This window comes from Lithobates pipiens, unplaced genomic scaffold, assembly GCF_037356315.1.
Source record: "Lithobates pipiens isolate NorthernLeopardFrog02 unplaced genomic scaffold, aLitPip1_a1.2 Scaffold_18, whole genome shotgun sequence".
Lineage (NCBI taxonomy): Eukaryota > Metazoa > Chordata > Amphibia > Anura > Ranidae > Lithobates > Lithobates pipiens.
The window spans coordinates 392,791,023-392,803,838 of NW_027507758.1; the positions used below are offsets into that span (position 1 = coordinate 392,791,023).

A 12,816-nucleotide genomic window follows, 5' to 3' on the forward strand; every position below is an offset into this window, starting at 1 on the left:
GCCAACCTTTAATCGGTTCCCGACCGGCTCATGTAAATATATGGCGGCAGAATGGCACAGCTGGGCAAAGTAACATAACCCGTACGTTACTTTGAATTACCCGTCGCGCACGTGCCTGGCAAGAGCTCCGTGACCGTGGTCACGCGGACTCGATCACCTCGAGGATACCTGCGATCGTGTCACAGAGCTTAAGAACGGGGAGATGCCGATGTAAACAGCATCTCTCCGTTCTGCCGAGTGACGGCACACTGATCGTCTGTTCCCAGTCATCAGGAGCAGCGATCAGTGTGGTGTCACACATAGCCACGCCCCCATACAGATAGAAACACGCCTGCTCCTAGTGGTTAACCCCTTCACTGCCAGTGACATGTAATTTTATAGCATCGATCAAAGTATTAATGCCAATGGTGCCAAAATGTGTCAAAATTGTCCGATGTGTCCACCAAAATGTCACAGTCATGATAAAAAAATCGCTGATCGCCACCATTACTAGTAAAAAAAAAAAAAAAAATGTATTAATAAAAATGCCATAAATCTATCCCCTATTTTGTAGACGCTATAACTTTTGCGCAAACCAATTAAACACTTATTGCAATTTTTTTTTTTACCAAAAATATGTAGAAGAATACGTATCAGCCTAAGCTGAGGGAAAAAAAATAATTTTATATATATTTTTGGGGGATATTTATTATAGGAAAAAGTTAAAAAATAATGCGTTTTTTTCAAAATTTACAATAATTTTTTTGTTTATAGCGCAAAAAAATGAAAAACTGCAGAGGTGATCAAATACCACCAAAAGAAAGCTCTATTTGTGGGAAAAAAAAAAAAAAAAAAAAAAAAAAAAAGATACCAATTTTGTTTGGGAGCCACGGCGCATGACCACGCAATTGTCAGTTAAAGTGACGCAGTGCAGAATCGCAAAATATTATCTGGTCAGGAAGGGGGTAAATCCTTCCAGGGCTGAAGTGGTTAATGTAGTTTTCCATACACCTAAAAAAAAATCCACTTGGACTTTTTTTTTTTTTAAGATGATGAATAATTAAAGTGTATGTAAACCTCACCTTTTAAAAGAACTCAATCAGTTTAAAATAAAAATGAAAGGAAACCAAGTATGTATAGATATAGGGAAAAAAAAAAATAATTAAAAATTAAAATCAAACATTCCCCCTGCCCCCTCTTTTTTTATGAGTGATCACATTCCCTCTGCATAAGAGCTAAGGGAGGAGAAACAGCAGCACACTGAACTTCCCAGTGAATGGCTGTTCTAGGGGGAAAGGGGTCATTGTAGAGCACACGGAGTTTCCAGCACAGCTAGTGAACTGACCGCAGTGCGTTCTCCTGTTTATTGCGGTCAGTTTTGTTTAATAGGATAGCAGAAGGACTGAAATGAATATCAGGGATTTCAAGCAAAAGGAAGCAATACAAAAGAGAACTTTTTCATGCAAGTACATGGTACAGCAAGTGCATTTCAGGAATATAAAATGTTGGGTTTGTATACTCTTAGTATACTGTATGTATTCATGAAAGACATTTTCCTTGCAAAGAGTTTTTACCACTACACATTTTCCTATCATTGCACATTTATGCATTTGCTTATCTCTTTAGTTTGCAAAAAAATATTCTTTATATTATTTGATACTCTATTAATAATAACAATAAAGAATATTCTCCAATGTACTTGTTCACTAAGCAATCATACTATTGGAAAGAAAATTTGGTGTTTTTTTTAGATCCATCAAGTAAGTTTCTAATAGTACTGCCTTGTATGTATTTTTGTTTTATTAAAAAATGGTCACTGTAGGTATGGTGTCTATTTGCGTCTTGAAATTAAAACTGTTGCCACAGATAAGTGCATTTTGTATATTCACGGAAGGTGCAGTCTGTAGCTGATCTCTACCCTCTGGATCAGTGTTTCTCAACTCCAGTCCTCAAGGCGCCCCAACAAGTCATGTTTTCAGGATCTCCCTCAGATGAAATGGCTGTGGTAATTACGAAGGCAGGGAAACTGATCAAATCAGCTGTGCAAAATAATGGTAGGCCTGAAAACTTGACCAGTTGGGGCGCCTTGAGGACTGGAGTTGAGAAACACTGCTCTGGATAGTTATTCCACTCTTTTACAATTGATTTAATTCAATTGTATTCCCTCTCTATACCAACATATCATCATCATCATCATCATCATCATCATCAATATAACTTAGAGGCTGGCAGCAGAAACATAGTAGGAGCAGAGACTCCCAGAAGTGTCAGGTTTAAATTTATTTTCCATAACTTCTAAAAAGTAAAAGAGCAACAAATTAAAAATATCATACAAATTTTGATTTATCTTAATTTTTAATTAATAAAAAGGGTATTTCACACACTGCATGGGCATACATAGAATTACAATACCATGTGTGAGACTTTCACTTTTAGGACCAATTATAAAATACCAGACATTGTATATAGTGTCAAAAATCAACGTGTATCAAAACCAATGTACTGCAATGGTCGCCTCTATAGGAGTGGTCAGGGAATATAGCTTAGTATATTGTCAACTATAGCTATCCCAGTTGCTATAAGCCAAGCAAGCCTAGCCTACTGGTACATGGCTGCCCCCAGGAATGTCATACTCACTGACCAGGAAGTACAGGAGAAAAGAAAGAACCAAAGAGTCCCAGTGTCTAGGACAGCGTTTCTCAACTCCAGTCCTCAAGGCGCCCCAACAGGTCACGTTTTCAGGCTCTCTGTTATTTTGTGCAAGTGATTTGATCAGTAACACCGCTTAGTAATTACCACATCTGAGGGAAATCCTGAACACATGACATGTAGGGGCGCCTTGAGGGCTGGAGTTGAGAAACACTGGTCTAAGAATGCAGTTGTACCCAGGGGAAGACTGGGACCGGTGTCTCACAGGAACATAGTCATTCAGACGTGCAGATGGGTCAGTTCAGGCCACAGGCAGAGACACGGTCAGCAAACAGGCAAAGGATTGGTCCAGGCAACAGGCAGAAATGTGGTCAGTAAACAGAGCAGGGTCAATACAGGCAGAAGCAACATTGCACTGGTTTGGCGGTGATAAGGAACATTGTTGCTGGCTGCACTGGTTTGGTGACACTGGGGACTAGTGTGGCAGCGATCAGGAACATTATTGCTGACTTACACTGGTCAGGTGACAATGGGACTGTGTGGTGACAATCAGGGACATTGCTGTCTCTGATCATCGCCACACTTGGACTTGCGTGGGGATGATCATAGACACTATAACTTGTGTGGCAGTGATTAGGGAGAATATTTCTAGTGTGGTGGTGATCAAGAACAATATGACTGGTGTGGTAGTAATTAGGGACACTAACTGGTTAGCAGTGACTAGGGAAGAATACGATGGCTGTAAAAGTATTAGTAGAAGTATAATTTCTGACAGTTTATGGCTGCATTCCTGATGCCATTGAAAACTGTGATAGTCGAGATTGGTTAAAAGCTTTCACATGGTACAGGGAGGCAGTGCTTGGCTGTATGAATGGCAGCCATGTTATCTCTCTGATTGGTAACAGTGATCACATGGTACTCGGATCGGTGAGCCACAGTGTCCGATGGAAACAACAGTCACAGGATTGTGTCGATACACGCACAAGGCGCAGATCTGAGAGGATGTACAGCTGTTTATATGTAGTGGTCAGGCGTAAATCTCTAGTGACCATTATGTAATGCCTTGACGAAAAATGCCCCAACTGAAATCCATTTATTAAAAACGTCAACTGTCTGTATGTGGTTAAACTGCATTTTTTACCCAAATCTAGCTGGTAGTAGTTGGAGCTCTTAATTACCATGGAGTGCCATTTAAAGATTACGTGTTAAACCTTGACAAAGCTACAGACAAAGATGTCAGTTTTTCAAAGTGGTTTATTTATACAAGATAATAAATATTCCATTGTTAATATACAGATACTCAAACTTGGATTCTGCTTTAAACCATCCTAACAAGTAATTTTACCATGAAATCCTTTAAAAGTTTAACTAAAAGGCAAATTTTTTTTATCCCCCCCCCCGCCCTATTTTAAGCAGAATAAGGGAGGGTTATAACCCCCGTCAGTTTTTTGCCATCTGTGTCTCACTGGGGAAATTTCCCTTCATTTTCTGTCCCATAGCCAAAACAGGAAATCTCTCCAAAGCCAAGGTATCCCGGTATGTCACCAGAAATAGCGTCCCTATTGGAAGATTGCCCTGATGTCAACTCGAAAAATTTTCAATGATAACGGTAAACAAGACAAATAGAGAGGGTGAATCTCCCCAAGGCCGGATTCACACCTATGCATTTTTAGTGCTTTTTGCATTTTGCAGATTTGTACTACAAAATGTGTTCCAAAGGAAACCATGGTAAATGGACTGTAGTGCAAATCTGCAAAATGCAAAAAGCATTAAAAATGCATAGGTAGGAATCCAGCCTAACAGGGGCACAGACAGCAATACAAATGGACAGGTGTTCTAATCCCTCTCCACTCTATCAAAAAAAAAAAAAAAAGGGGAGGATATTAAGTTACACTTTAAACCCCACAACGGACTGTAGTGTGAATAATAATGATTAATGGTCACAACAGCTCTCACACCGATTCTGTACAAGCAGAACATTTCGTGCATATTAAAAAAACTCTGCCCTGCAGATTCCAGACTGATGTGTGGGCTGGTTTGGAAATTTAGTAAGTAAAGTGCACCTGAGCTGAGGTTTGTCTTTGCGTTATCCATTCTGAAGCTTAAGCTGATCCACTGGCAAACGCTGCCAAATATAGTTAACCATGCATCGGTATGGATGTAGTGTAAACAATGAGCATTTGGGAGTGTATTTTCAGAACTAACAGACTTCATATGTGTCTTGAAACATATTATCCAGTAGGTTCTGGTGGGCACTCTATATTTCAGCATGACGGGATATTTACAAAGTTATAGCGTCTGGTCCTGCACTGGTTTTTACTTGTAACTGGCACTGTAAAGATCTGACTTCTACAAGTGGATGGGATTAACAAGCCTATAAAAATAATTTAACAGGAAGGTCTTGGTGGCGCCCCATTTATAAAAAAATATCATCCAATATAATGTGTTATTAAACCAAATCCAGTCTGTTTAATTAGATCTATACATCTTTAGCATAAGTAGCCACCCTCCAATCACTAAAATTTACCATACATTATCACAAAGAGGCTACGATATTCGACATTCCAAACATCTTTTAAAGCAAAATAGAAAGGTGATGATCTGGCCAAAGTATTCCAACTTTAGCATAAACCTCATAATATTTATATGTAACACAAGACAGATCTATAAAGAGGTGATCAGCTGACAATGACCGAGGGTGTGCTAGTTACAACCCAATTCAGAATTCAAACCAGGCTATGCTTTAAACTAATACATTTTTTTAGCATACAAATACTAAAACAAAGCCATGAAAAAAAACTTTAACAGTAAAATAATCAGGCCACTCAAGAGACTACACAAGGCTTCTGTGTGTTTTTTTTTTTTTTTTTTTTTTTATATACAAAACATCTTTAAGACACGGACAGGAAGGAATGTCTGATATGAGGAGTCATCCAAAAATAAACATTGCAGATTTAGATTGTTGTAAATAGTAACCCACAGACATGATATATCCCCTTATGGACTCCAGATAGTTAATCTGAGTTAATAGAGTAATATGCGAGTTACTCGATCAAACCACCAATTGCAGCCATTACTTGGGGAAATACTGATGGATTTTACTTTACATTATGAACAATGTAAGAGAAGGATTGACACTGCACGATGAAAGGTAACCCACTGATTAGGAACACAACAATGTCAGCTTTAGGATAGACAAATCCTTTAAAAGTGTATCCACAGATACAAGTCTTTCATTCAAATTTGTGTAATATTGATAATAGCCACAGAGGAAATAAACAGTGGTTGCTTGGGAGAATTTCTTATACCAGTCTGCAGTATAGGCCAACAGCCTCATACCATTCTGTTATTGCAGTGTGGATAGAATATATTTAATGAACAGTCATTTAAAAAAAACAAAAAAAAACAAACCCAAAACTTATATTAGCAGCACAATGGCAAGGAGTTTGGCACTATGCACATCAGTACATTAATTAAGGTCCCAAAACATTTATATCCGCACATCCTTTTAGAATTGAATTAAAATATGAAAAATATTGGTATCAGATTTAATAAAAATGGCAATTAACATCCTTGATGGGATGATAGACTGTAGGAAATATCTTGCGTGTTAGATTAATATTGCACAGGTACAAGTAGTGTTTACCATGTTATTCCAAGGCATTTGCAACTAGGTCTATAATCTTATTAAATAACAAATTTAGTTTAAATACTAGTTAGTACCAGTTTATGGGTTTGTTCAAGATCACAAAAAATAAAAAATAAATTGGGCAGCAAATTTTTTTCTGTTGAGAAACCTTTTAACAGTTTATAATTGTGATGTCATTGTCAAACACTAGGTGGCATAAGAGTCCACATAACAATTCTTCTGAGGCTTCCCTCTCTGACTTTCCGGATGTGGCTGTATTCCTGTGTTTAATTAATTGCACTGTAGTCCCCGCGTTGCAGTTCACCTGTTATTTGTACAGAACAGTTCTAGAGCAGGCTACAACTGCTGAAAGGACTTTTGTTCTTCTTGGTCCTCTGCTTGTTTGGCCGTAGACTAATTACATTCCCTCCATTCATAGCATCAGCCTTCGGGCCAGAGTGGCTGCCACCCGCTGTATTAAATACCCCTAAAAGATGAAGAGGATACTTGAACGGCACTGGAAAATTTGATTATTGTAAAAAGAACACATGTAAAACAATGCTGTAAATAATGATAAAAAACTATTCATTGCAACTACCTACAAAGTGCTTAAACAGTAAAAAAAAAAAAAAAAAAAAAAAAAAAGTTACATCAATAGGTGTTGTGTCCACACTTTGCCTTTCACTGCCTGGGGCGTTTTCATTACATAGTAGGCAAGGTTGAATAAAGACAAGAGTCCATCCAGTTCAACCTGTGTAGGTGTACGTGTGTCAGTGTCTATAGTTATTTCCCACATCCCTGTATGTTGTGTTATTTAAGATGCACATCCAAGAGTCCTTTAAAAATGTTCATACTCCCCGCTGACACTACCGATTGTGGAAGAACGTTCCACAGTCTTATTGTCCTGACAGTGGAAATAAACCCTGCACAGTTTAAGGCTAAACCGCTTCGCCTCCAATCTCATTGTGTGGCCTCATCTCCTCTTACACTCCCTGAGACTGAATATATTTTTTCCTACGCTGGGATCACCATCAAGGTATTTGTAGATAGCCATCATGTCCCCTCTTAAATGTCTCTTCTCCAGCAAGAGTACGTTTAGTGCTTGCAGTCGTTCCTCGTAATGGAGGTTGTCCAGTCTCCTTATTAGTTTTGTGGCCCTTCTTTGGACTCTCTCCAGTTCCGGCACTTCCCTTCTAAGGACTGGTGACCAGAACTGGATTGCATATTCCAGATGTGGTCTAACCAGAGTTTTTTGCAGGTTACAATGCAAATTTTAGGCTTGATTATTTAAAACCCCTAAATAAATGTTTTCTAAATGCAGAGACCCTGGAGCCTAAAAATGTTGGTAGTTGCAATTTGTTATGTCACAAGATATTAGCACAACTGTCAATCAAACCCACATGTTCAGTAAAATACACTAAAGTTAGTTTTAGGGCACACAAGCACAATATAATTTTTTTGCTAAAATATAAAAAGATGAGGTTGAGGTTGAAATGCGAGGGTACCTAAAATTGTACCAAGGTGACACTTTAGAAGCCTTAACATCTCAACAACTATCGATGATGGCTGTAGAATTTTTGCTCTCACTTCAGCATGTGTGGCGATACCCAACATGTGGCCTAATTGTCATTTTCGGTGTCCATATGCAAGCCGCTGCGATTACGGTACCTGTGGAAGCTGTCAGCCATCCACTGCTTAGAATAGGGTTGCCATCTGCAGCTAATCACCAGGAACCCCCACCAAGTCATTTACAGGGGTAAAATGCCAAGGCCTTTGTCACATATGCTGTGGTAAAAAACAAACAAACACAGGCCTGCTGGAGGCTGCAGGGTTGCCTCCTGAATACCTGATAGAGGCTGCTTAGCAGCACTTTGGCAGGTGGTCTGTGGTGGATTGCTTTTTACAGCACAGGCTAGTGTGAACACAGCCTCCATGTGTACAATGTTCCTGGAAGAACTAATGCCTTTTTAGGCTTGATTCACACCTATGCATTTTTTGTGCTTTTGCAGATTTGCACTACAGAACGTGTTCCATAGGAAACCATGTTAAATGGACTCTAGTGAAAGTCTGCAAAATGCAAAAAGCACTAAAACTGCATAGGTATGAATCCAGCCTTAAAGTCAAAGGGTGAACACAACAAATATTCATTAAGGTTTTTATCGGTTTATGCACTTTGTAGGTCATCTCTATGTTAACAATCAGCTGATTTATATCAACATCTTTAGGGCTGGTTCACAGCAGCGTGCACCACCACACAGCAACTGGTATGCGATGTGAAAGCAGCAGTGGTGAGGTCAGTTTTTTGTTTTTTTATATATAAACTTTAAATGGCACAGTAACATTTCACTCAGTTCCACTGGCTGCAGTGCAATGTAATTTTGTGGATGGTGTTGCACCAACACACTGCATGTCATATTTGTTTCCGTGCACACCACTACAGCCTGCCATGATCAGGAACAAAGCTTTCTGCTTTGTCTATGCATCGGTACTGTATTGGCTAAGGCTGCCCTGTGCAGCCCAACACATCTGGTGTGAACCAGTCCTGAATAAGAGGTCAGGAAGTACAGTTCGTTGACGGAGGCGGAGGACGAGTATAGCATATAAATTGCATTCACTTGTGACCCTGATCCACAGATGTGCTGCTTCAATGTTCCAATTCTGTGCTCCCTCTGTCTGCTGTATAATCTACATACAAAATAGTACAAAAATCAGTGTCTACAGGGACTTGGCTACAAAGATGAACACTGTGGGATTGACGAGATAGGGCGAGTGTATTTAACACTTCACAGTCATCTTTTAACTGATTTCTGTAATCTGTAAATTAATGTTTTTCAGCATAGGTTCCCCTACTAAGAGAAGAGTAATTCATAATCTACTTCAGAACTAGGAGCATGCAGCTGTGTTCACTTCTAGTTCTGAGACTGGCTGTCGCCAACAGCCCTGATGTCACACTAACAATTGGGTAACATACTTATTGGTTCCCAATTTTGGAATCTGCATGACAGGCAATCACAGGCTTGTTTACAAGCAAACCTTGCTCACCCAGCACTGTGCTTCGCACAAAGAGGCATGCGGCTGGTCATGAAAGGGTCAATCATCAATTCACATTTTAATGTACAAATTAAAAGGGGTCGTTTGAAGAAAGGTTTTTTTACTTTACCACATTCTGTGCAGTAAGATAAAAAACCTTCTGCATGCAAGTTTCCCCCACAGTCTCCCAACCCTACCCTCCATAATTACCAGGGCAAAATCTCCATCCAGCAATGTGTAGCTGAGGCTGTCCCGGGTTTCTCGCTTCTCATTGGGTCAGATACAGCAGCAGAAGCCATTGTCTCCCGCGGTTGTCAATCAGAACCAGTGACAAGGGAGCAGGAGCAGAACTGACCCCCCGGTTTGTGTGCCTTATGGACAAAGGGTTCAAAAGCAAGCACCCACATATGCCCCCAGGAGAATTGGGGCTGCTCTGTGCAAAGCCACTAGACAGAGCATAAAAAAAAAAAAAAGGGGAAGAAGAGGACTGTGAAATACACATTAAGCTGAACAACCACAACCATTGATCCGAGTTTGCGCCTTATAAAATACCTTAATGGTGGTTCTTACCTATTTTGTTACCACCTGTGTGTACAACTTCTGTGTCTTCTGCTGTCTGTTGCTTTAGCCTTTGCAAATACTTGTCAGCCAAATATTTAAAAACTGAAAAAGAACATGTGGATTTTTAGATGCACAGCATATATAATCACATTCTACTTACAATCAGTATAATCTGCGAATGCGCTTTTTGTGAACAAGTTGGAGGAAAGCACACCTAAACTCGTTTTGCCTAAGGCAGCAATACCTCCACCCAGAAGACCTAATTGAGCTAAACAGAGATCTGCCAATCAGTGTGTTGAGACAGAAAGGTTGGAAGTGAACAGAAAAGGAGCATACCACACTACAGTTTGTAGTCCTGGGATCCCATTTCCTGCACACAAGCTTCAGAGATGCACATTTTCAATGTGTATCCCATTCTGGAAAGTGTCGCTTGCCAGCATGCCAAGGAAAGCTCATTGACAGATTTTAACCTAGCTTGTAGGGTGTTGATAAAGAAACTAAAACAACTAAAAGTCAGAGGTGGGACAACTTGGTTTATTCCTTAGGTTTCTTCTACTGGTCAAGATGGGTACTGTTGCTGTAGCATCCGAGATAATCTAGAAACAATCCAAAGAGACATGGTGCCTTGAAGGCCATGTAGAACAAAAGCTTCTGATACAAGAAATCCGCAGTGCAGCAACATAACCAAAAGGTTTTGCTGAGCACCACAATAAGCAAACCACAATAAGTAAACCATACATTTTCAGATGTAAGAGTAAAAGCCTCAGACCTAAATGGAGCCGAACAATTCTTCTTTTAGAGAGGGCATAGAGTGCACCTCTATTAACTACTTGAGCGCCGGAAGGTTTTACCCCACTCCAGACCAGGCCATTTTTTGTGATACGCCACTGCGTTGCTTTAACTGACAATTGCACAGTTGTGCGATGCTGTACCTAAATAAAATGTATGTCCTAATGACACAAGTCAGAGGTGGTCAGCTAAACCAGACGATAAAGAGCTCCCTTCACACAAGAGCTAAAAAAAAAGGTGAAGATCCCACTGCTCAGATGTAGTACAAAACCAAAAGGCAATGCTGACTCTGAGGACACTAGACAAAAATTGCAGCATGATGAATGTGGGCAGGATTATGTTGTACTGACCAATGCTTTTTTTTGCCAGTGTCCTTTTCTCCTGAAGGTGGCAGTATAAACTGAGAGTCCAAGTCCACAGTTCCTGTGTCCACCCAATAGACTATAAAGAAAAATGTACTTATGGCATTTATATACTGCAATCAGAATAAGGAGGAGAACATATTTGGTAACTTGTAAAAGTTGTACTTATGGTTTGAAAATGGGTATTTAATATATTCCCTCTACCTTTTTGATTATAATTCAAACACATTATGCCAAGAAAAAGCCTTCTATGTTCTAAAACAATAGATGTGAAAATAGTTTAGGTGGGTAAATCAATTGCAGGATTTATAGATTTATAACATATAGAGAAACTGCAGAGCTGGTCTAGGTATTTAGGCTTAAATAACAACATCAGGCCATTTTCTTACACACTGGGTGATATAAACGATAGTGTGCATGACATCACTCACCTTCAGTAACATTTAGATCTTCCTTAACAGATGTCCTGTAAAATCGCAGTTTTAACCTCTTGGCAAGAGCTTCTGCCTCTTCGCTAAAATAAATGAACAAAAACAATACAAGGTTAAAAAAAAGGGGGGGGGGGGGGAAGAAGTAGATGAAAACGTTTTCCCCATACCATCACCCCCTCATTTTCTCTTCCAATAAACTTAAAATTCTAAAATTACATGGTCACAGCAATGGCATTTATTTTACGGGATATAGGATCACTACTACGTCTTTATTTCTTCTTTTCTTCATAGGTCTATTTTCTTGGACAAAGTTCCAATACATTTTAAAAGAATTACGACCAAAGCTCTTTTGGCCATGCTTCTCCTGTGGCTCACAGCACTGCACCCATTTCTGCGCTACTGTGATCCAGATTCAACCAACAGCATGCTAAAGTCTGCCGATGTCACAGAGCCAGTCCAGGCTCTGCAGGGATCCCGACAAGAATACCCACCCACAGCCCAGCACTCCAGTTAACACTGGAGGGGAAGAGCATAGAGCAGTGACTGACAGTCACACTAGAGAACTGAATGACCAGTGAACTTTAATCCTCAGTGTAGAGCTGGCAGGGTGACAGCTGCAGTTTAGATAGGTGCTGTAGCCAGCTAGGTACGTATAAATGTTTGTTTTCTTTACATCGTCTCCTCTTCCCGCTCTCTAGATCAGGCATTTCCAAAGTCCGATCCGCAGGCCAATTGTGGCCCACGTTCCAGTTTAATACACCTCACCCTGGCAATTTGGGAGATATCTATCTATAATCTATAATATATATATATATATATATATATATATATATATATATATATATATATATATACATATACACACATATACATATACATATACACACACACACACACACACACACACACACACACACACACACACAGTTAGGGCCATAAATATTTGGACAATGACACAAGTTTTGTTATTTTAGCTGTTTACAAAAACATGTTCAGAAATACAATTATATATATAATATGGGCTGAAAGTGCACACTCCCAGCTGCAATATGAGAGTTTCCACATCCAAATCGGAGAAAGGGTTTAGGAATCATAGCTCTGTAATGCATAGCCTCCTCTTTTTCAAGGGACCAAAAGTAATTGGACAATGGACTCTAAGGGCTGCAATTAACTCTGAAGGCGTCTCCCTCATTAACCTGTAATCAATGAAGTAGTTAAAAGGTCTGGGGTTGATTCCAGGTGTGTGGTTTTGCATTTGGAAGCTGTTGCTGTGACCAGACAACATGCGGTCAAAGGAACTCTCAATTGAGGTGAAGCAGAACATCCTGAGGCTGAAAAAAAAAGAAAAAATCCATCAGAGAGATAGCAGACATGCTTGGAGTAGCAA

The 12,816-nt window shown here is 39.6% G+C and overlaps 1 protein-coding gene across 1 annotated transcript in view; it reads right to left on the minus strand.

Moving 5' to 3' along the window:
• Nucleotides 1–3,864: 3,864 nt before the first annotated feature.
• LOC143989396 (ras-related protein Rab-23) overlaps nt 3,865–12,816 on the minus strand; it is a 43,136-nt gene continuing 34,184 nt past the window's right edge. The window contains exons 4-6 of the mRNA XM_077489519.1: nt 11,430–11,512; nt 9,857–9,949; nt 3,865–6,743 (exon numbers count right to left, since the gene is read on the minus strand). Of these exons, the coding sequence (XP_077345645.1) occupies nt 6,604–6,743; nt 9,857–9,949; nt 11,430–11,512 (316 nt within the window). The 3' untranslated portion in view covers nt 3,865–6,603. The remainder of the gene's footprint in view (nt 6,744–9,856; nt 9,950–11,429; nt 11,513–12,816) is intronic.